This window comes from Aedes aegypti, chromosome 2, assembly GCF_002204515.2.
Source record: "Aedes aegypti strain LVP_AGWG chromosome 2, AaegL5.0 Primary Assembly, whole genome shotgun sequence".
Classification (NCBI taxonomy): Eukaryota; Metazoa; Arthropoda; class Insecta; order Diptera; family Culicidae; genus Aedes; species Aedes aegypti.
The window spans coordinates 289,787,062-289,813,080 of NC_035108.1; the positions used below are offsets into that span (position 1 = coordinate 289,787,062).

At 39.5% G+C, this 26,019-nt stretch overlaps 1 protein-coding gene across 2 annotated transcripts in view; it reads left to right on the forward strand.

The window, feature by feature from the left end:
- LOC5565389 (leucine-rich repeat-containing G-protein coupled receptor 5) overlaps positions 1–26,019 on the forward strand; it is a 563,747-nt gene that overhangs the window by 490,168 nt on the left and 47,560 nt on the right. For both annotated transcript variants that reach the window (XM_001649692.3, XM_021845321.1), the window contains 3 exons: positions 14,578–14,649; positions 14,714–14,785; positions 15,172–15,240. In XM_001649692.3, coding sequence (XP_001649742.3) covers positions 14,578–14,649; positions 14,714–14,785; positions 15,172–15,240 — 213 coding nt within the window. The remainder of the gene's footprint in view (positions 1–14,577; positions 14,650–14,713; positions 14,786–15,171; positions 15,241–26,019) is intronic.

A 26,019-nucleotide genomic window follows, 5' to 3' on the forward strand; every position in this document is an offset into this window, starting at 1 on the left:
TGTTGCCAGCTAGGTTTCAGAACCGACAGTCTAGAGGCCATTTCCCCCAGGAAACCGGGAATTCAGAACAATCCGCCATGTGGTCAAGTCATTCAAATACATTCGAACCACCTTTAGACCTAATTTACAAATTCATGAAAATTGATATGTCGCAAGCCAGGTTTCAGATTCGCCAATATAATGGCCACTTCCACCAGTGAACCGGTATTCGGACCAACCCAGCATATGGCCAAGTCTTCCAAAAATCATGAAGTTGATTTGTCGCAAGCCATGGGCTCGCAATTAAAGTAATTACTGGTTCTTTAAGTGGGATTAATTCAGTACTCCTCGTTATGAATCCAAAATGATGGTGAATTTCTAATCGATGACGGTGGTTCAAAAAAATTTAAAATAAATGTGATTGACCCTGAAAATTCAACTGAAATTCATTGAAAAACCGATGGGAAATAATATTATTAAATTGAAAATGTCAATCAAATTTGACGTCAGACTCGCATGAATGACGAATGCATCCCGATAAACACATAACACGGGTTGTGTTCCACATGGGATGTAAAGCCAACGTAAGTAGATGTTCAAAACGATTTTCACAAACACCAGCTAATTCAAAATTCACAACTAAATATTTTGTTCAAGATTAGCGCAGCGAATTGTATAATGTGACAGTTATGCGTAGAAATACAGTAGTGGGACGGTGGTAGGTCATTTGGCATAAAGTCGTTTGGCATAAAGCCGTTTGGCATAAAGTCGTTTGGCATAATGGTCATTTGGCATAAAGTCGTTTGGCATAACGGTCGTTTGGCATAATGGTCGTTTGGCATAATAGCCGTTTGGCATAATGAGTCTGAAACCAAGAATTTCTCATTTTTCGTTTTTACCTTTCTATTGAATCTTTTGATGACATCAGGCTTATTTTGGAGTCAATTGATGCAAAATGACACTTTATTCAACAATCATTCGCTCCTGAATAAATTAAAGCTTATCAGGAAAGTTATTGTCAATAGTATTTTATTATTTATCCAGAAATTACCCTTCTTTCAAATATTAATTCCTCACACTCAGATTTTTTTTTCACGATCTCGTCTGTGCGAATCTCAGTTTCCAGATTTTAACCGAGACTCAGCTAACAAATTGTCCGGTTGCTTAGCAACGCAGCATGATTTACTGAACTCGGCTCTTATTTGCTGAGATCCTAGGAAATTTGTTTGCCGATTACTCGGTTGTGCGGATCTCGGTTAAAATTAGACGAGATTCGGCATTTTAAACTAAGTGTGTTCTTTTGAGTTTCGCTATTGGAACAAATTTTTGCACTGAAGATTTTTATATATATGTAGCACAAATTTACCCATCTTTTAATTGTTCTATTTTTTTCTAAATATGATGCAACCATAATTACCGTTCTGATTCAAATTCCGGACAGCTTCAAATTCCGGACACTCAACTTTGTATGGGAAAGGTTTCAATTGAAATGTTTCAAAATTTGCCGTTCAATAGCTCACAATATGGAGACTCGTTTTATTTAGATTTTTACATAGCAATCCATGAAAATTTACAATGCTCAACTAGTTTTGACGTTTTTCTAACGGCTGGTAGTGTTTATTTAAAGATTTAACATTCCCAACTTTGCTTTTCACGAGCTGTCCGGAATTCGAATCAAAGCGTCCGGAATAAGAAGCAAAAGTGAGGTGATGTCCGGAATTAGAATGATGAAAAGGACACACATTTCTATTTATTTAAATTTATTGGAGATGTGGAATTCAAATCTTCACCTTCCATTCGAGAGGTAAGTGTCTTGATAGCATAACAACGTTGAGGTATCATATAGATTGATTTAATGTATATGCTTTAAGATGGCTAACACTTCGAAAAGGGCTTAAGTGTCCGTAATATGAATCAAAACGGTATAGGTATGAAAATTGTTGATTTTAAATTTCAATAAATTTCTCCTTCTTTTATGCATAGGCTGTTCTTTGGAGCTATATTTTTAAAGTATTTTTTTGTTTCCAACTGACAAAAGGGCGGCAATCGATAACATTGATCTGCTCAAATTATCAACGAAAAGAGAAATCGATTACCGCAGTTACTTCGATGGGTTGTGCTACTTTTCCCCAAATGTCGGTTCCCCGAATGCCAGTTCCCCGAATATCCCGTTTCCCCGACTAGCCCACCTCCCCGAAAAGTTTTAAGCACTCATAATTGTCGTAACATTATACATTTCATGGTGGTGAACTGACCATCTAATATGCACCCTTCTTTATTTAATTGGCGGTTCTTTCGAGTTTTAACCTCCTCAGCATTTTTACCAACATGTGTATAGCCGATAATAACAGAATACTTCCTTCTTTTGAATGTTTATCGTTCTTTCTTGTCACCACTTTTCGGGGAAACCAGTGATTCGAGGAAATGATATTCGGGGAAAAGTAGCACAACCACTTCGATGATTCTGTCTTTTCGTTATATTATGCCGAAATATTTTTTTGCGTCCATTCTTCTAATGGTTTATTATAAATTTTGCCTTCTTTTAAAAATAGGCTGTTCTTTATATTTATACTGTTTTTAATTTTATTATTTAGTAAACCTAAATGTTAACAATTTTATCAATTCTTGCCAGATGTGTTGTTCGAATGATAATTACTTTAGAACCTGGCAATTTTCAACATATACTTTTTTGGGGCAAACGCGTGATCTCCTTCCGAGGTATGCCGGAAAAAATATTATTTCAATCACGAATTATCCCTTCTTTCGATATCAGACGGTGTTTTTGTTGTACACCTTCAAAATTAGAATTAACATTGAACCGTTGAAAAGTTTCGCCACAAATATTTTCTTTTAAAGATGTGTTGTTCATTTGACCTGTGAACAGACTTTTTTGCGTTAGAGCCTTAAGCATTTTAAACGAAAAATAATCTGCTCTCGTATATAGGCAATTTTTGCATTAAGTCGCATTGATAGATCTTTGGACTATAGCTTTAGATATTTTGTAAAAAAAAATCCATTCTTTTATCAAGTAATTTCATCGAGTGTTACGTCCAAACTGGGACAGAGCTTGATCTGCAGCGAAATATTGTATGAGTGTTCCCTTGATGAATAACTGCGAACTTTCTTTGCCAATTTTTTGTTTCGAATTTGTTTAGCACAACAAGCTCGAAGATACTCTATGCAAGAGTTGTATTTGATCCTTCGACCTTGACGCTTGCTCCTGCGGGGGTCGGCGATGAGGGCAGGATCAAACATGTCGCGCGTCGGTCGAGTGAAAGTGAAAAAGTGGCGTGATTGATGAGTCCTTTTTGATCTTTCGACGTTGACGCTTGCTCCTGGGCAAAGCGTCAAGAAAGTCCGAGCAGTCGTCAGTTGTTTTCCTTCTCGGGTCGCGCGCCCATTTTCTCTGTGTGTTTTTATATAGCCGAGCAAACGAGTGAAGCTGAAAGTGGATTGTTGCTGCTCAAGGATGACGGATCAATTGGTGAGCTCGTTTCATGCTATTATTTCTAATCTATAAAATATGCATGATTGCACCTTTAATCGTTACAACGGTGAGACGTAAATATGATTTTTCAACAAACTATGAGAGGTTCGTCACTGTGAGTGTCGACATAAACTCTGATTCATAAATTATTTACGTCCAATTTTTTTTTCTCAAAACACCTTTTTCCTTTTACTTTTATTTTTGTAATAAAAAAAAACTTTGAATGGTTCGACACTACGAGTGTAGACTTGCGAAAGGTTCACTTTATTCAACAAACTTTGAAAGGTTCGTCACCTCAAGTGTCGGCATAATTTTTCTCTACATAGATATTGTTCATACCAAATGAAAATATTATATTTACATATAAGCATATTTATAGCTCATAAATAATTATTTATCATGGTCTAATCGCTTATCAAAGTGAATCCTGTGACCCAACGATCCTCCCCATTAACAAACATCCCTCCCAGTAACCTTTGTGGAGATGCAGAGGAAAACACGGTCTCAAAATAGCAAAGGTTACACTCTAACATTCCTTCCCCCAATCCCACCTGACTGCAAGGACGTGGCCGTCGTCGTTATTGACCATGTAAAAATAGAGGGACGGAATTATGCACTCTGAAGAAGATTATGGCCAATCCCAGTCGATCTTCTAGTTGATTCTTTGTGCATTTTCACTGACCTCGGTCAATCACGGAATAGCAACCATTGATATGTGTAGTCAGTCTAAGCTAAGCTAAGCTAAGCTACAAGCTCGAAGATACTCTATGTTCTGAGATGTAGAGACCCGTCACGAGTTTAATTTAGTAATGCTCTCTAATGTCACATTAATTTTTGAAATTCTTAGCTTGGAAAATCTCTGAACGAACACCACGCTTGTTTAGAACCTACCAACATTTTTTGCACCGAACCCATGGTGGTGTTGATCTCGGTAAAAGCTTAAACAATACCGATATTTATTTTAAGTCAATCATTATGCCAAACGACCATTATGCCAAATGACCATTATGCCAAACGGCCATTATGCCAAACGACCATTATGCCAAATGACTTTATGCCAAACGGCTTTATGCCAAACGACCTTATGCCAAACGACTTTATGCCAAACGGGGTACAATCAGTGGGACAGTTATGCGTGGAAATTCAACAATGGGACAAATTGACTTGGCTTGCTTTTCATTGATTTTCCGAACGAAGTTAATTTTTGGTAAGTGTTTTCTAAAACTATACATAAAAATAAACTGTTTGATGACAATAAGTCAAAATGCACAAAAAGTAACATGGGACAATTATGCGTATAACGGCAGTAAAGCAGTGACATGGATTCACACTAAAATAGCTAAATTTTCACACATTTTCATCGCTATCAAAAAGCGGTTGGTTTTGTAAAATGAACACCACGCAAAAAAAAAACGTGTGCAAAACAAATATTTCTGAAAATTTTCATTGCCCCACCGAAAATACATCCATTAATGATTGTAACCCATTCAAAAAGATTTCTATAGGTATCAGATTTGACATCATATCATAACGAAATTCACCGCACTGAAAAACCTCAAGTCTTCCGAGCTAAAAGTAACGTCAGTTCTAATTTTTAAACGTGGTTTTCTTAAATCTTGATTTTCTTCGATATTTTCACTTCCATTGACCTGCGTATCAACCCAAACACTCAGATTAATGCTCTTAATCGTCCGTGTGTGATAGAAAATCATCGAAATTCGTTTTTTATCGGTAAAAGGCACGGTGTTCATTTTACCACCACTTTCCCTGTGTGTTCCGAACTAAGTGTTTAGTCGATTTTCCAAATTTCAGCTTTTTAGTTTATCAAAGAGTCAACGCAAAAAAATTGCGCAAAAAAAAATAGTGGATCAACTGACGGAAGCAGTTTTTCAAATAGATATATAACAATTAAGAAATACGAAATATTTTAGTTGCTGATCCGAGGGAAAAATATTGAATCTGTGTAAAAATGAACTATTCTGTTTAAAATTCATTGCATCTTTCCCGATCTACTGGAGCGCTAACGCAACTACTGGAACACGTGTACCAAAAGTGGCTCAAGTGATTTCAAGCTCAAAAAAGAATTATATCACTTTTTTTTATATTTTCCCATAAAGTAGAGGTTGAAATCTTTTTGTTGACGCCTAAAGATCTCGGTTAAGGCTTTTCGTTGTTATGATATGATTTTTTATAGCTTAGGTAGTCCACTAATGGCACTGGCGCCCTAACTCAGTTTTCTCCGGAGAGTATTCGATGATCAGCTTTACAGCTCAAGAAGATAATTTGTCTAGAGTATCTTACAATGGTCCTTGCAAATCATCCACCTTTGCATCTGTAACAGGAACAACGACATCATCTGCAAGCTGTCTTAGTGAGCAATTTCTCATGAGCAGAGTTCTGAATTTTCGTATCAATGATGCGAAATCCACGATTTTTTGCACGTAGGGGAACTGGGGGTAATATGCCCAAAGGGGGCAAAATGCGCCACCATCGATTTGGCCGAACGATGTGTTTTAGAATGCTTTTTTTCACCCTAGATCATAGAAAATGGATAGAAATGCTTTTCCTAATATGTTTTTATGTGGTTTTCTCAACCATATCGATAAAATCGTATAAAAACGTTTTTCGCTGTTTTCGTTGCAATTTTGTGCGATTTTCAATGTCATTTTTTAGGTCGATAAACAACCAAATTTCTGAAACTATTGCCGAGAGCCAACTTGTGCACTGTCTTAGTTTGTATTACGTGCAAAACATATGTTATATTTGCCCTAAAAAAGCTTATTGAAGGACCTAAACTTTAATCAACTCTGGGGGCAAAACGCCCACCCCTATTTCATAACACCAAAACAACCGTTTGAATTCAAATTCTAACAAACGCAATGCCACGTTGAAGTTACACAAAAATTGGAACCTTACAAATGTACATTTTTCGCATCAGCATGTATACTATTATTGAACAATAACATCTGAACAAACGCCCGGATGTATGCAACTCATATACAAGCATGATTGTGTGCGTTCGTTTACAGCATGGCTAACGCCGAACTCAAGTGGGGCGTTTTACCCCGCAAAACAAACAGAAAAGTTAAAATGGATAGCTGTTTCTACTATATGGTAGAAAACATGTTTGTCTATCCGACCATAATTAAAAAAGAGCATAAAATAATGTTTTTCACATCTAAAATCGCTGTTCTCCTTAACGTGGGCAAACTATCCCCAGTCCCTCTAAGGTGAATGCTTTTTTCGCTCACACTAATTTTCCCAGGAGCTACGATGGAGGATAACCGGAAATCATTTCACTCTGGGGATAATTTATTTTTCACTCCATCATATTTTCGCTCACCAACTACTCCCGAGAATTATCACTATGTGGATAAATAAAAACTAGTGCCGGCGACGGGATTCGAACCTAGAATAATGCTAAAATCAATCGCGATGCGTGCACGCTAACCATGCCTCCACACAGACATGACGAAATGAGTAATTAATTTGGTGCATAAAAGCAACTGCTGCTCATGGCGATGTATACAGGAAAAGTTCTCCATGGAGCGGAGAAAGAGAAACAAAACTTCTCACAGCTACGGAAATGTGCAATTATCTATTATCGCTTTGTTTTGTGGACGGATAAAATCGCAAAGCAGCTTATCGCTGAAAATTGCTGTGAGGGATAAATCCATTGTCGTAAGAGTGAGTGAGAATTCGGAAGCCTGCTCATGAGACAATCATCGATGTCTCGAGCGTTAAAATTGTAAGGCAGCGGACTTTGACACGAGCCCTGGGGGAGACCCATTTCCTTAGATATAAGCTCACTTCTAGAAGAATAGTTATTCAAGCAACAAGTTGCAAAATGATGATTTTTTCAGCAAGAGTCGTACATTTATCCAACGAGACTTGCCGAGTCACACATTTTCACACTTCCAATGCTCATTCAACTTTCAAAGAAAGATCCGGTAAGACGCCGCATACAGTTTTCAGTTATATTATAAGTAATGCGTCCCTCACAGTCAACTAGCTCCTGATTCTACATACAAATCTACGATTCGAATCCGCCTCAATTCGGTTCGTCAAACGGATGTAGAAACAGATCCTAGTTGACTAAATCAAATCAAAATTCAGAACACTTTAATAAATTAAGTATGGATGCAATACGCAGGGTTGGGAAAAAAATCTGAAATTCACTCTACAGTAGCCAAACGAAGCCAATCACAGTCAGCGAAGCCAGTGAAACTCACGCCCATCGCTGCTGTAGGCAAAAAGCCTTGAAAATAGCAAAACACCCGTTGCTAAGGGCAACCCAGAACTACTGTAGAAAAATGTTCTATTTCCCGCTGCATTTCCCGCATTTAGAGCCTTCAATGACACTCATGATTTAGAAAATTCGTTCACCCAACATAGGCTACTTGATGAGATTCACGTTTTTGAACTACTGTACTGGGAGAGCCTGGTGATATTCGCGAAAATTCAAGCCTACTACTATTACCATTCCCAACACTGACAATACGACGTCATCATGATAACTCCCAAAACAGTATTGAAAAGTGCTACTTTTCGATACTGATATTAGTGCTGAAAAGTAGCCCTTTCCAGCACTGATTTTTCGGTAGCAAAAGTAGGCCGTTATGTTGTCCATTCTCTCAATAACAAGTAGGCTTATTTGCAACGGAATTGCATAAGTTCTTTTCGTTGTTTAAAAGGATTGCACTTTTAAAGGAAAAAAACCTAATCGTTTTATGTGGCTTATTTTGCAATCAATAAAACTAATTTTATAAATTTATCGACTAATTCACCGGCTGTCAGATTATTTAATCTTGATGCGGATTCATTGTATATAAACCTGGTCAACCAGTCGATGATTTAGCGAACATTATCGTTGGACAAAGATCTATAAAGAAATCGTAACACTGTTAAGTCGGGAATTGAATGAAACAAAACTTTGTACTTTTCGTAACCTATTGCAGCAATCAACTACAGAGTGCAGTACGAAGGCCCAAGCTCTCGAGTTCGATCTCGCGTGTGTGTCTGGTGTGTTTTTTTTTTGTTTTTCAGTTTGCGCTTCGTTTGGCTTCGCGCGTTCGGAATGATTTGTTTTTTTTTTCTGTATGTATTATTTGTGCATACTCACTTACTTCGGTCAATAACGGAATAGAAATCATTGATATGCATAGTCAGCCGAAGCTTAACCAACTGCTTGGGCACGTCAGGAGTTAATCATCAATATTAACCTCCTTTTCCCGAGCAGCCTAGATAGGCGCGTAGTGTCGGTAGCGGTTGTTTCAACTGGCTAAGAATTAACACTACGGACTGCCTGTTCCGGTGGTAAAAGTCCACCTCACAGGTGACCCCTAATTTATGGTGTGATGCGTACCGTGCCTAGGAATGAATGGTTAGGGGGGTCTAAATAAAACCTAACCGCTAACGGAGCCTGTGGGGTACCAGGACGCCCTCCACAGTATTGAGTCCTTCCTGTGCTACCCGGAGCAATGGTGCAGGTGACCTTGTGTTTCTCCGAGATAATCGGCTGCCCTTATTCAGTCTCTATCCTGAGGCTTAATAAGGGTGGGATTATGAATATTTTGACATTTAATTTAAATTATCACCTATATGGATTCGCATTATGCGTTTTACACAGTGTATTCTGTGCTCTTTCACCTTTGGTGACTTTAAATAGATACCGATCTGGTTTTTTCGTTGCTGGTCTTTTTCGTGCTGAGATTGCAAAAAGCTTAATCCTGCCTAGTTTGGGTAGTGGCTACGCTTAGGTTAGCTCAGATCAATCTTCAGCATAAAAGAACAGCAACGATCAATCTTTGCAGACTCATGCAAAATGGTGCAGCCCAAGTGGCGCTAGTTCAAGAACCCTACTTTCGTAAAGGGAACTTCTATCTAGGTAACCTTGTGGACCCAGTTTTTGCTACTTTTAGCAAACTTGAAATGGCAAACTCGCGCTCCATGCCCCGCGCATGCGTGCTCGTTAATAAAGCAATCGTTGCTACACTCATTTCTGAGTTAACTACCAGAGATGTATGTGCTGTCACAATCGATGTTTCTGTTGGTGACCTCAACAGGAAATACGTCTATTGTTCGGTATATTTACCACATGATGAACCATCCCTAACGGATGACTTCAAACGAGTTGTCGTACACTGCGTAACAAAAGGCCTTCCGCTGATTGTGGGCAGTGATGCCAATGCTCATCACATCATCTGGGGCAGCTCGGATATCAATTTGAGAGGCTCCAGTCTGATGGAATACTTAAGTAGTACAGACCTTGGATTACTTAACATAGGCAATCGCCCAACCTTCATGGTTTCTAATAGAGAAGAAGTGTTAGACATAGCGCTCTGCTCGAATAGAATCAGTCACGAGTTGACAAATTGGCATGTATCAGATGAGGAATCATTATCTGATCATCGCTACATCTTCTTTGAACATTCAAATGTAACTGCGCAGACTTTGCGTTTTAGGAATCCCCGGTCAACAAACTGGGAACTCTATATTGAATTGGTTGCGACCAAATTTCATGGATATTCTCCGTTCATTGAAAATCCAAGTGATCTGGATGATGCCGTTGATACTACAACATCCTACATTATGGAAGCTTTTGAAGAAGCATGTCCTCTGCGGTCTGTAAAGACTACAAGAGGGACCCCATGGTGGAATTTCGATCTGACTAGACTCAGGAAACAATGTAGAAGGAGTTGGAACAGACGCCGTGCAGCTGGATCAGAGTCGTTCAAGTCGGCTCGCAAGGCTAACAAGAAGGCTCTTCGTTCTGCTGAACGATCCGGCTGGAAAAACCTTTGTACAAATGTTTCCAGTTTGAGTGAAGTCAGTCGGTTGAACAAAATTCTTGCAAAATCTAAGGATTTCCAAGTGAACAAAATTCGCTTACCTAATGGTGACTTTACTTCTTCCGATGAAGAAGTTTTAGTATGTTTATTCAATACACACTTCCCCGGATGTGTAGACATAGCATCTACGGATGAACCAAATGTCTTTTCATGTAGTTACGAGTCTCTGGCCTCGGCTCGCAGTATCGTAACTACTGAATCGATTCAATGGGCACTTAATAGTTTTGCTCCTTTCAAATCTCCAGGAGCGGATGAGATTTATCCTGTTCTGCTCCAAAAGGGATTTGAGTCTATCAAACGTGTTTTGAAAAAGCTACTTGTAAGCAGTTTTGCTACCGGGTACATTCCCAAATCCTGGCGTGATATTACTGTAAAGTTTATCCCAAAAGGAGGACGTGCTTCGTATGAGGAAGCGAAGAGTTTTAGACCAATCAGTCTGACCTCTTTTCTTCTGAAATGTCTGGAACGCATTATCGATCATCACATCCGTGATGTTTATTTGGCAAACATGCCTCTTCATGTGAATCAACATGCTTACCAATCTGGAAAGTCCACTGTGACTCTTTTACACAAAGTTGTATACGATATCGAGAAAGCATTCGCTCAGAAGCAATCGTGCTTGGGTGTTTTCTTGGATATTGAGGGTGCCTTTGATAACGTGTCTTTCGATGCCATATTGGAAGCCGCACGAAACCATGGGCTACCTACAATGATTACCAATTGGATTCATCAAATGCTCAAAAACCGACATCTCTTCTCGACATTGCGTCAAGCAGCGATTCGAAAATTGAGTGTTTGCGGATGCCCCCAAGGGGGAGTCTTGTCACCACTTTTGTGGAATCTCGTAGCAGATACGCTATTGAGGCAACTCAATAATTGCGGTTTTCCAACTTATGGATTTGCCGACGACTATCTAGCTCTGATAGTTGGTATGTGCATAAGCACCCTATTCGACCTGATGCAAAGTGCTCTTCAGGTAGTCGAGAGTTGGTGTCGCCAATATGGCCTTTCGGTTAACCCGAATAAAACATCTATTGTTCTGTTTACGGAAAGACGAAACCGCGATGGAATTCGGCCTTTACGTCTTTTTGGCACTGAGATTAATGTGACTGATCAAGTAAAGTATGTCGGAGTCATTCTAGATTCCAAACTTTTATGGACAGCTCACATTGATTTCAGAGTCAAAAAAGCTTGTATGGCCTTCGGTCAATGCCGGCGAACCTTTGGTAAAACTTGGGGCCTCAAACCCAAATATATCAAATGGATTTACACAACAGTTGTTCGACCAATATTGGCATATGGATGTCTTGTGTGGTGGCAAAAGGGCGAAGTGAGAACAATCCAATCAAAATTGGGCCATCTCCAAAGGATGTGCTTGATGGCGATGTCTGGTGCGTTCTCTACAACTCCCACAGCAGCGCTCGAGGCCCTTTTCGACGTTGCGCCACTACACATATATCTTAAACAAGAAGCACTTTCTTGCTCTTACCGTTTATGGGTACTGGATCTACTGGAGAAAAATCCAGTGAATCGTAGATCTACACACACTTCGTTGTTTCCACTTTTGGTGAATTGGGACAAAATTGTCATTACTCCAAGTGATCTCACAATTGCTTGTAACTTTCCTTACAGGACATTTACCACACAATTCCCTTCACGGGAAGAGTGGACGTCTGGCTATTTGGAAAGAAGTATATCAAACAATGTAGTATGTTGCACTGATGGCTCCCTTCTTGAAGGTAGAGCTGGTGCAGGAGTATATTCTCGTGAGCTAAGGCTGAATCAGTTTTACTCACTTGGTAGAAACTGCACCGTTTTTCAGGCGGAAATATTTGCTCTTATGTGTGGAGTGCAATCAGCACTTCAACAGCGCGTAATGGGTAAAGTCATATACTTCTGTTCAGATAGTCAGGCTGCTATTAAAGCTCTCGCTTCGGCCAACTCAAGGTCGAAGCTTGTTATGCATGTCGAACTCAAATTGAGGAACTGAATTCAGTCAACTCTGTAAACCTTGTATGGGTACCTGGCCATTCTTCCATCGCTGGAAATGAATTGGCTGATGAGCTAGCTCGCGATGGAGCATCGCATGACTTCATTGGCCCTGAGCCGGCTATTCCAATTTCGAAGTGTTGGGTGAAGCTTCAGATAAACTCTTGGGCGGCAACTCAGCACAAGCAATATTGGAATAGTTTGGAGTCGTGTCGTCAAACAAAATTGTATATTACTGAGCCATCTCCAAAGGTGGCGAAGTATTTAACAAATCTGTCAAAGCAGAATTGCAGTCTCTTGGTCAGAGCGTTGACAGGCCACTGTCGACTCAACTATCACATGGCAAATATTCAGCGTGCTGACTCATTTGTGTGTGATAGTTGTGACTCCGATTATGGAAGTTCGTATCACCTGATATGTAATTGTCCAGTTTTTGCGCAAATGCGATTCCAATTACTTGGTAAACACTTATTAAGTGAAACTGAATACAGAAGCCTGAATCTTCAGGACATCCTGTTATTCTTAACCCGCTGTGGTAATGAGCTATAGGCTCTCTTTACGCTTATGCGTTTTGCAGTGCCCTTTTTAGGGCGCTGTTCGAACCCATTGTGGTATGGAGCTACATGCTCTCATTTCGCTTATGCGATCTTCCCTCTTCAAGGGACCCCACTCCTATTTCTTTCCATCTTTCCCTTCCCTTTCCTCTCCCATCGGGTAGATGATGAAATAGGCTCAAATAGGGCGATGGCACAAATCTCCCAACTGGTGGGGAACGTGCCTTTGGAGCCGGCCTTCTGATACCTGATACCTGATCGATCTCGCGTGTGTGTCTGGTGTGTTTTTTTTTGTTTTTCAGTTTGCGCTTCGTTTGGCTTCGCGCGTTCGGAATGATTTGCTTTTTTTTTCTGTATGTATTATTTGTGCATACTCACTTACTTCGGTCAATAACGGAATAGAAATCATTGATATGCATAGTCAGCCGAAGCTAAACCAACTACACAGTTCGAACGAAACGTGTAAATTTCTGAGACATATAATGCACATAATTGGAGCGTGGAATATCTTTGATATTTACATGATATGTCATGTAAACTTCAATTATATGTCATGTAATCTAGCAGGATCCTGAGTGATTACATGACATATAACACATTTTTACATGATTTCTAACTGAAATTTACATGACGTCATGTTTACATCGCATAAATGAAGTTTACATGACGTGTAATCTTCATTATTTTTAACTGTGTATAGTTATTAACTTCACCTTGGAATCAAAAACTTCATGTTTTCACATCTAAAAATATTTTTGTTATTATTATCGCATTTTCACAGATATTTTTTGTTAACGTATTTCGATAAACTTCCCATCAGTACAGGTTTTCTACATAAAATATGCGTCGAACCAGATATTATAGAACATAATCGTTCATTAGTGATCAACTTTGCTTCATTTTACGGTATTAAAATTGAAAACCATAGAAAATTATGCTTGTTTTAATTTTTTATTAGTTATCTAACGAAAATAATACACTACTTAACTATATGTTGGTAAAAAAGAAGAAAAGTTTTAAGGTGATTATAAAACGAAGCCAAACTCTGAATTTTCAAGTGCACAAGACGAGAGTATCTGACAACAGTTCGCGTAGAAAACCAATCAAATTGATTGCTTGCTGGTGGTGACCAATGGGATAGATTTTCAACGCGGACCACTGTTTGGTTCTCAAGTCTTGTGCTCTTGAAAATTTGAAGTGCGGCTTCGTTCTATAATCACCTTAAAGTAGACCCTCTTCTCTACATTATCCATTCAACGATGGATGCTTCCAATAACGGCTCCGATTCATTCGATCGTGTCCGATTGATGATAATGCTTTCGCCGAAATGGGACACACGCCTCGAACGGAACGATTTCTTTCTTTGTGTATTGTTTCATAGTTGGCCTCTGTGCCCAAAGTGTCCACCAGAATGACAAATGTAGAACGTGAGTGTCACAAATTTTTCCTCCGGAAGCGCCAAGCATGTGTATCGGATTTGGATCTGGCGAGTCGCCAGCAAGGCGACTTTTTCTGGGAGGTCTGTTCGTTTTTCTCGAATGAAGAGTTATGAAAACGGCACGTTTGCGATTAGTTGCGAGCATTACAGTAATGGGAATGAGTGACCGGTTTTCCGGCTGGGGTTCATTTTTTGGAGAGGATTATGTTTGACAACAATTTATTTAGTTCGATGTTCAGCTGAACTTATCTAATGGCGTTTTTTCTTCTTCTTTTTCAGAAACTTAGGAAATAATTTATTAACTACAATTAAGGCAGGAGATTTTCCGCTTTTGGAAAGTTTACACATTTTGTAAGTATTTTCTCATCTATCATTCAAATGAATCACATTAAACAAACCTCTTTTTCAATTTCAGATTAGTTAAAAGGAATCAGATAAGTGAAATTACTTCCGGTGCTTTATCAAATTTAACTCGTTTAAAAGTTCTGTAAGTATCGAGCAGTAATGATGTGCAATCGAGAAAACAAAGTTCCGATAATTTCCTGAGAGTTTTCACCTTTCCGCCCTATTTGCCTACAACACTCCAGAGTTAATCATGAAAAGCTTTCCACGAATAAGATCCTATGCTTGAACTCCTAGGTGTTTAACGGCATGAATACGAAACAACACAAACTTGCGGCATGCGGTTACGCTTCCTGGTACCTAATGCGATTATAACTTTGTTTTCTCGACCTTCGGCACGTAACTTCCTTTAGAAGAATGGACTTTTTCCTTACCTTTATCTGGCACCTTTCGGTCCTAACTAAACAGATTTTTTTTTCTTCTTTTTCCACGCTTTTGTTATTCATCTCGTTTCCGGTTCAACACCCGCAGAGAATTAGATGATAATGTGTTAAGTTCAGTGCCTGTTGGCTTGGAGAATCTCGTGATGCTGCAGGAACTGTGAGTATAAGATTATTTATTATGGGTGATTGATTTATCGGGGATGCCATGAATACTTGAAGAGCAACTGTATATCTGTAATTACAAGTTTGATGTAACAGTAGTTTACGGAAAACTTGCAGAATGATGATTTAAACAGCATGAGTCGTAAATTTATTTAACGAGGCTTGCCAGGTTAGATAATTACGACAAGTGCTGAAAAAATCGAGTTCTGGAACGAGTTACGTACAACATTTTTTGCGATTTGGTAAAAGACGACTTGAGGGTATCAGAAAACATTTTGGGATGCATGGACCATTATTTTGCAATTTCTGAGAATTATAGTGCTGTAATTCATTACGCAACTCAAAACAGTTACGTAACGAGAAGGCGTTGCGTTGTATCAGTTGCGTAATGTCTATTACCGCACTGTATGACTAAGTGCAGTAAAGTAGGCCGTTTCATGACAGATTTGAAACAAACAGCCTAATACGATGAGAAAATAAAAAATGTGTTTTTAATATTCCGCGATTTTTAATATAGGCGATTCTCCATTTTAAACGATTAGTTTACGAGAGTTAATATCATATTTCCCACTACCAACTTAATGTTCTTGACGATGAATTAGGATTAACTAATAATAATGGATTGACTTGAAAAAAAACTTGAAAATTGCGACTTCTAACGAAGTAATCTACTAATCCTAGTATTCAGAATAATTTAAAGATTATCATTCCATCATCAAAATGTATTTATATCGACAAAAAAGACGACCTTTTTAAAATGTTCTTAGAAAAACTCCTGTTTTTTTATTTCGTCATTATAAAACCTAGTCCCAAACATCTTCCTTTGTCTGTGTTGTGTTTGTATGGGTCACCTTGTCACGATTATTAGTCACTCTGTTTCACACGTATTTCAAATGGAAAGGACCCATAATAGTGGGTGACCCACGATAGTGTGACCACTGTAATACCGTATCTAGGAGCAACCTTAGTATCCGTTGTGTTCCTGCATAAATAGATGTAATACATATTCATTCCTTGTTCAGAGCTCGGCATAAAAATTAACAAGGCAAGCTCTTTTCTGATGTAAATATCAAGTTTGACGTCACTCCTATCGTACCATATACCTTCCGGGCCACTAGATCATTTTTTTTTAATTTGTTCGAGGTGGAAAGAAATGACGTCGTCAAGTATTTGTCAGTTTTCGAAATATATCACCTTCTTAATATTTGTACACCGTGGTTCAGACCAGGCACTCTCTTTACTTGTGTAAACATAAAATCTGGTTGTAAACATATGACGTCATTCCTATCGTTGCATATGAGATCCGGATCAATTGATTATTTTTTCAATGAATTTGTTTGAGGTTTTTAGAAATGACGTCGTCAAGTAGCTGTCAGTTTTCGGAATCTATAATCTTATCAATATTGTAAACCGTGGTTCAGACATTGACCACGACGCAAGTGTTTTATTTCCTGGTTATGGGCCCAGAGTTGGTCATACTCTGAAAAGTACGAGAAGCGCATTTTTTTTTATTTGGAAGCCATGATCCCGAGAGGCGATGAGCAAACAGTTGATTCTGGAAGCGACACGAGCGGAAGTACGAGGACGGCATCTAGTGGCGTAGGATTACCGACTGGTGGTGATGGACTGCGATGCGGAGGTGTTGTGCGTGCCTACGGAAACCATGTGAACCTTTCAAACATGGAGAAGCTGATGGGAAAATTACGCATCATGGGCCTTCGCTATGAAAATGACACTGACATGAGAAGGATCCTGACGAGCTGTGAAGCCATCAGAAGGGCAGGCAGTTGATCCGGAGACGACTCAACGCACATTGGTTGCAATCTGCCTGAGCATTGAGAAGATCATCTATAGCTTAGTGAAAAACGTTGAAACAGCGAAAGAAGCATGGGAAAAGCTCCAGATGACGTTTCAGGATAACGGACTGCTTCGACGTTTTGGATTGCTGGACGTCAAGGCGAAATTGGAGGAAATCGATTCCGTTGAAGATTACGTCGACGAGCTGATAGCCACGGCGCTGAACCTGAACGAAATTGGATTCGTGATAAACGACCAGTTGCAGTGGTTAGATCTTGTTAATGGGTTTGCCGGAGTATTACAACCCCATGATAATGGGGATGGAAGCTTTGGCCATCGAGCTGCCGGCTGACCTTGTGAAGGTGAAAATACTTCAAGATGTGAAAAATTCCGGAGCGGAGGGAGCCATGTACACCAAGCAGAACCACAAATCATTAAACGCGAAAACTGAAAAGAAAACCCGAACATGCTTCAATTGTAAGAAACCTGGACACTTTGCTGCACAATGTCCGCAGAAGCAGCCAACGAAAGGCAAAGGTAAGGCGTTGTGCACAATGATGGCCATGGGCAAAGGAAAAGAAGATTGGTACTTTGACTAAGCTGTAAGCAGCCATATGACCAGAAGCGAGGAAGGTTTTAAGAAGCATGAAACTGAGGTGAATTCGATAGATACAGCAAATAATCATTCCATTAAATCACTCACCAGTGGGTTTGTCGAGCTGGATCTCAAATAAGGAAGCATCAAGGTGCAGAACGTACTGCTTTTGGGGCTGTTTGGGCACGTCAGGAGTTAATAATCAATGTTAACTTCCTTTTGCCGATCAGCCTAGATAGCCGCGTAGTGTCGGTAGCGGTTGTTTTAACTGGCTAAGAATTAACACTACGGACTGCCTGTTCCGGTGGTAAAAGTCCACCTCACAGGTAACCCCTAATTCATACGGCTTTAAGCTTACCGTGCCTAAGAATGAATGGTTAGGGGGGTCTAAATAAAACCTAGCCGCAAACGGAGCCTGTGGAGTTCCAGGGCGCCCTCTACAGTATTATGCCCTTCCTGTGCTACCCGGAGCAATGGTGTAGGTGACCTTGTGTTTCTCCGAGATAATCGGCTGCCCTTCTTCAGTCTCAAGGCTGAGACTAAATAAGGGAGGGATTATTAATACATTTAATGTAATTTAGTTTAAATTTTCTCCTCAATGGTTTCGTATTATGCGTTTTACACAGTGTATTCTGTGCTTTTCGCCGCCTTTGGCGACTTTTAAGAGATACCGATTTGGTTTTTGTTCGCTGCTGATCTTTTTCGTTCTGAGATTGCGAAAAGCTTAATCTTGCCTAGTTTGGGTAGTGGCTACGGCTAGGATAGCTTAGTTAGATCAATCTCCAGCATAAAATGTCAGCAATGATCAATCTTTGTAGACTCATGCAAATGGTACAGCTCAAGTGGCGCTAGTTCTTTTGTAAACTTTTATCTAGGAAACCTAGTGGACCCAGTTTTTGCTTCTTTCAGAAACATGAAATGGCAAATTTGCGTGCCATGCCTCGTGCATGCGTGCTCGTAAATAGCGCTGACGTCGCCATACTCATTTCTGAGTTAACAACCAGAGATGTATATGCTGTCACAATTGATATTTCTGTATGTGACCTCAATAGGAAATACGTCTTTCGTTTTGTGGTGTATTTACCACATGATGAACCATCCCCAATGGATGATTTCAAACGAGTTTTTGTTCACTGCCTATGAAAAGGCCTTCTGCTGTTTGTGGGCAATGATACCAATTTGAGAAGCTCCAGTTCAAATGCTCCAGAGAATGCTTAAGTAGTTCAAATCTTGGATTACTTATTGTAGGAAATCCTCCTACCTTCATGGTATCTGCCAGAGAAGAAGTGTTAGACATAATGCTCTGCTCGAATAGAATCAGTCACGAGTTGACGAATTGGCATGTATCAGATGATGAATCATTATCTGATCATCGCTACATCTCTATATGAACATTAGAATGTAAATTCGCAGACTTTGCATTTGTTATACTCCACAAACTGGGAATTGGTTGTGACCAAATTCCATGGATTTTCTCCGTCCATTGGAAATTCTAGTGATTTGGATGTTTCCACTTCCGGTGAATTGGGACACAATTGCCCTTGCTTCGAGTGATCTCTCAATTGCTTGTTACTTTGCTTGTAGGAAATGTTCCTCACAACTCCCTTCGCGGGACGAGTGGACGTCTGTATATTACTAAGCCATCCAAAAGGGTGGCTAAGTATTAAACAAATCTGTCAAAGCAGAATTGCAGTCGCTTGGTTACAACCATGACTGGCCACTGCTGACTTAACTACCACATGGCAAATATTCAGTGTGTTGATACATTTGTGTGTGGTAGTTGTGATTCCGATAATGGAACTTTTTATCACCTGATATGTAAATGTCAATTTTTCGCGTGATTGCGATTCCAATTACTTGGTAAACACTTATTAAGTGAAACTGATTTCAGAAAACTGAATCTTCAGGACCTTCTGGTATTCTTAACCCGCAGTGGTAATGAGCTATAGGCTCTCTTTACGCTCATGCGTTTTGCAGTGCCCTTTTTAGGGCGCTGTTCGAACCCATTGTGGTATGGAGCTACATGCTCTTAATTCGCTTATGCGATTTTCCCTCTTCAAGGGACCCCACTCCTTTTTCCTCCCATCTTTCCCTTCTTTTTCCTTTCCCATCGGGTAGATGATGAAATAGGCTCAAATATGGCGATGGCACAAATCTCCCAAAAGGCGGGGAACGTGCCTCTGGAGCCGCCCTTCTGATACCTGATAAGGAAGCATCAAGGTGCAGAACGTACTGCTTGTTGCTGGCCACAAACTTGTTATCAATCAGCCGAATTTGCAAGAAAAGATTTAAAGTTGTTTTCACGGCGAAATGTGAATTTCTGGACAATGAAGACACGGTAATCGCGTCAGGTACGGAAGAAGATGGGCTTTATCGGTGAATCAGAGAACAGAGAAGTCGTTTCTAACGGCGGTTTCCAACATTTGACACACCTGAAGAGTATGATGAAGCTTTTGTCGATGACAGATAAAATCGTACTGAAGAAGGAAGCTCTTCAAGGTTGTATCGCTTGTCTTCAAGGTAAGCATGCGCGAGAGACGTTTCGTTCCAGTCACTAGTCGAACGGCAATCTGGCAGGAAGTTGAAGCTATTGCGGACGGATAATGGCATAGAATACGTCAATTCAAGAATGCGGAAAAGCATGCAACGAGACGGTATCGTGCCCCAAACCAGTTGTCCTTATACACCTCAACAAAATGGAGTAGCCGGGTGGATGAACCGCATGTTAGTGGAGAAGGCAAGATGTATGCTGAACGACGCTCAACTTCTTCTTCTTTCTACTTTCTGGCATTATGTCCCAACTGGGACAAAGCCTGCTTCTCAGAGTAGTGTTCTTATGAGCACTTCCACAGTTATTAACTGAGAGCTTTCTTTGCCGATTGACCATTTTTGCATGTGTATATCGTGTGGCAGGTACGAAGATACTTCTATGCCCTGGGAATGGAGGAAATTCGATGTGAAGTCCAAAGAAGGCATTTTCGTTGGGTATGCAGATAACTCGAAAGGATTTCGTGTTTTCAACCCGGATTCTGGCGACGTGATCATCACTAGAGATGTAGTCATTGTGGATCAGCGAAGTTTCTGAGGAGGCAAGAATTAGTTGAATTCACGGAATTTTTTTTCTGGGTTGAAACAACTGACGATAACCTTCAAGCTGACAGTCCACTAAGGGTCCAAGAAGAAGTAATGGTCCCGGTCGATCAAGCCAACGAAGATGTCCCAATCAAGCCAACATTTTCAATCGTTCTTCGGGCATCGTGTTGCCTGATCTTGTGCTCCCATCGCAACTTACAAGGCCAATTGATGTGCAGCAAATGTTGAGGCGCAGCGGTCGGGAGCGCGTATTCCCGGGCAAGTATTCTGCTTTTGTATGCTTCAGTACAACTGCTGTCCAAAATTTTTTCGAACAGTTCGATCTTAATGATACCAACGACGAAGCGATTGATGACGACGGTGGAGAAAAGCGATTCGGAATAAATGAGTCTTCAAGACCAAACGACGAGCAGATGGCGAAATCGAGCAGTATAAACCAAGGCTTGTTTTAAAAGGATGTTCTCAACGGGCCGGCATCGACTATAATTAAGTTTATTCCCCGGTAGTGAGGTAGTTGGTCCCAAGCAATAAACTTGACAAGTTAATTTTCCCCAAGACGTCAGATGAAGTTGCAGATATGAAGGATGTCCCTTTCAAAGAAACAGTTGGTTTTCTGTTATATGCAGCGCAAGCTACAAGACCGGACATCGCATTTGCTGTGAACATGGTAAGCCAATTTTTAGTTAATCCAGGACGTCAACACTGGGAAGCTGTTAAACGGATTATGCATTCCTTGCGTGCCACGTGTGCCGCAAAGCTAGTGTACACGAGAGCTGGTGAGTTTCAGCTGACTGGTTATACAGATGCGGATTGGGGAGGAGAACCTGATACGCGCAAATCTACGACGTTTTCAAGATGATGGAAGGAGCCATTTCGTGGAGCGTGAAGCGACAACCTTCATCGCCTTATTTCGAACCACACAAGAGGCGCTCTGGTGGCAGCAACTTCTCTCGCAGATCTGTGGTGAGCAGCCAATACCTATCTTTTGTGATATGTATGACAACGACGGAAGGATGAAGTTGAGAAAGGTAATATCGAAATCGAAAGATGCATTTCGAGCTTTAGAATGAAACATTAGACGAAAACGGTCTTCTACAATTTTCTTTGTATTAGTGAGGCCCTTTTTGGTATTATTAAACATTATCTTCATAGAAATTGTATAACTAACTTTTTTATTTGTAGAAATCGTAGTATACATGGTTCTAGAAAATTATAGGCATTTCAAAAAGTAGCTCCTAAATTGAGCAATTTAAAGCTTTTTCGTATGGTGAGATAAGGTGGTCCAAAGAAAGCTGGTTTTGTGGCTCCAGCGTTTGCAGTTATTAAATCATTTCAAAGAAGTTCTTGTAACACTCGCTATCTCTTTCCATTTGAAAGTTATTGTTGGTTTTCAAACTTTTTTAGCTTAAATTTCTTCCCGTCAAAGTAGTCTACGAACGACTTTAAGAACTTGAGAAAACGCATGCACAAATATTGTCAATATCTAATTTTTTTCAAAAGTAATAAAAGTTCTTCTGACAAAAAAGGCATTTTACTAGTTACGGAAAAAAAATATCTGTAATTTTTTAATATAACATACCAATTTATTTTGTCTTTTGAATGCTGTCAAAAGATATATTTGTATGTTTGTCCCACTCAGAGACATTCACATTTAAATAAGGCGTGTTTTTTCTGGAAAAAAAACAACAATAACTCTCAAACAGAGTTAGGGGCCCAGATAGCCGTAGCGGTAAACGCGCAGCTATTCAGCATGACCATGCTGAGGGTCGTGGGTTCAAATCCCGCTGGTCGAGGATCTTTTCGTAAAGGAAATTTTCTCGATTCCCAGGGCATAGAGTATCATCGTACCTGCCACACGATATACACATGCAAAAATGGTCAATCGGCATAGAAAGCTCTCAGTTAATAACTGTGGAAGTGCTCATAAGAACACTAATCTGAGAAGCAGGCTTTGTCCCAGTTGGGACGTAACGCCAGAAAGAAGAAGAAGAAGAACTCTCAAACAGAATGAACTAGCGAGTTCCTTTACTCACCAAATCACGTATTTTATAAAGATTTAAACAGAAGCGTCTCGTCAGCCTGTTCAACCTGTTCATAGAACAGGTAGACCGTTCGTTTCCAAATTGTACACAAATATTCAAAAAATCAAACCAAATTCAACAGATAGCAAGAGAATTTTCAATAAAGTACGGGTAATATGAAATATGAAGAAAGATGTGTACATTGTGCTCTGTAGTTAGAGTGAAGTGAATGCGTGTTCTTGATGGAAAGTAGCTTGGCATTTCTCTCAAGACGAAAGAAAGTGTTCCCGTCGTGTACACCAACCATGACAAAAGCTCGCTTTGCATCTACAGAACGAGCGTGGTGCAACGAAAAAGCTGAAGAACCATTCCCTTGAAAAACTTTACCGTGTGTTAAACTGGTTCTACTGCCCCTGTTGAACCAAATCTCATATAACTAAGCTCTTACATACATTCACAGCTTCGTTATACGTATACGCTCCGAATTATACATGTGTGGAACCAACCTATTCAACGAATGAATTGAACAGTTTGTACCTACTTTTTCGTTAAATTCGTGCACGCTAAAAAGTTTCCTAATAAAATGTACTTTACTCGAAGCAAATCGCGTGTTCATCTACTAACTTAGAAGCATATCCATTTTTTTAGCTTGGAAGGTTCTAATAATCAAAATCAAAATTAAAAAATTAAAATCATATTTTGTACCTTTACGTAAATTTTATTCAATACCAAATTCTGGTCTTTGGTGAAGACTAACTAAGTTAGTGCAGCCAATATGGAATGTTCTGAGAGTGTAAAGCATGCAAGGATGATGCAAACTTTCATGCAATACGATGTCGGCTTCTCTCGCTTCTCTCAACACGTTCAACCAGCCGCTTGAACAGGCTGAGGAAGATAATAAAAGCTCAGGAAGAATTTATTTAAATAGGGTAGCGCAATGTTTGCTTTCATTGTACATTGGTCCGGCCATCATGTTTTGTGTAATATTTATTTTTTTAATAGATTATGCTCTTGATTGAAGAAGGGTTAACAATTCCAATAGAAATGTGCGTTCGAACTTGCCTTGATTTTTAATTATGTTTAAACATGTATCTGTATTCTTAAAACTTCCAAGTACACTACATATTCAAATATTAGTTCCAATGCTTGGGGAACGAGAAAAATTTATTTGAAACTAATGATTTTGTCGGATTCGCAAAAAAAAATGTGCAGCGAAATTGTAAAAAATCGATCGCTACAGCTTGCTAAATGCAAAAATGCATATTCACACGTATTGATACATTGTGTTATTTCGGATAAGTTTTATAGCTGGTTAATATGAATAATATCCCTAAAAATAGTTCATGTAGAATAGGTGGTTTGTTTCGGCACGCGACGCCTCTGGTTCTAAAAGTGTTAAATAGACTACTTTTATAAAATATAAGAATTGAAAACGCTAAAGCCAGAGAACCAGTTTTCGTTGGGGCACCCAATGTCACCATTTGAGAAAATGCTTATTTTCGCAAAATTGCTTGAAATTGAAAAGTCCACTACTTAGCTATAAACTATATAATTTCTACAAATAGTAAATTTAGTCATGCTATTTGTATGAAAATGTGGACCACTCCAATTTTGAATAACACCAAACAAAGGGCACCGTGGGATTCCTTTGACAAAATTGTGTAACGGGGTTATATAGCAGTGATTAATTTGATTGGGAATTTATCTGCTAGGTGGCGATAATAACAAATTTTCAACAATTTTCTGTATCTCGAGTTCCGCATAAGCTAAAAAATCGGTGTTTTCGGCAAAATTTTTCAGCAGATAAAGTGCAGTATCAAATCTGATTCGGATTCGGTGGGTCAGGTCAATTAAAAAGGGGGCTATTTTTTGGGACATGCCAAATTATCTTAATTTATTTGCAATGACAATTATTTTAATTTGTTTAAATTATTTAGATATGATTTTCAACATTATAAATGAAAAGTACTGAACCGTTTGGAATGTACCGGATGTGGCAATTTGGACTTAATTTTCTGGTGAACCGGCTATAGATTAGTTTGATATTTAATTTTCTCCATTCTCGAGAAGTAGAGGTCAAACATAATAGTTCACAAAAATGCGTATTCATAAGCTTATCACAGATGTTGAGATACAAATTGGAAACTTTTAAGTAAATTTAAGTCGTCCCGGGACCCGAAAATGGTCATTCGTAGGATCAATAAAATGCAGGATATATGGTTATCCAATTCAACCTTGTCTGAAAAAATTGACACCGATGTGTTTTTGTTAAATATCTTAGATATAGTGGCCAAATTAAAACCGATTCCGGGAACTATATGCCCAAACGCAATGATAGCGGAACTGCAACGGAAAGCGGAATCGATTAACCAGCACGAACTATAACATGTACGTCAACTTAGTGTGGTTCACTTTCATTCGTTGACAGCTTAGTCGAGATATTGTGATCCATTCTGGCCGAACTGGTTCCGCTTCCGTTGCCATTCCGCTATCATTGCGTTTGTACCTTATCTGTTACTTAAAATTTGTCTACCACCAGGGGCACAAGAGCACAGCACCATTTCCACCCGACCTGACCTTGTGACACACTGTAATAACTCTGGCCATGGGAATATTCTCGAGATACTTTGGCCACTTTCAAAAACTAAATATGTGTACGAGTATACTGACAAAACATAATTGAAATCCATAAAGTATGTGCTCAGCTGGGGGAGTTTTAGTTTTTTTTCACTCACTCAGGCCTGAAGGGATAAAACACAATAAAACCATCAATGACGAAATGAGTCCCACATATCAAAAACGAAAACTAGAGGTGCTACTCTTTTGAGGATGCTCTAAGTTAATGTTTGTTTTGAATTTGAATGTAAAATAACATGAACAACATTGTATTTGTAAACTGAGATGAACGCATTTGTCGAGGAATTCAACACGCTCCATTAGAAATAAAGAAAAAATACTTTCCAGTTTTGTATTTACTCAATTTTAAAGTAATTCGCTTAGGCCGCAGACTCCTCTATCTCATTGAAATGGGAACGTTGTTGCTCCTTCACTTCATCACGGCACGCTCATCGGCGGTCTTCCGTAACTTGTGACCTCTTTTTGTCGCCAGCCTGAAAGAGTTGTTCCTCCAGGAAACGGTTTCTTTGTGTGATGCTGCCGGGGCTCCGTTTCGAGCGGGAAAGACGTTTCACGTTTTTCTCAACCCGACGGCGTTGTCCTTTCTCGGCAGCCAACAAGCCAGCGTGGTACAATTAAATTTAATTTATGT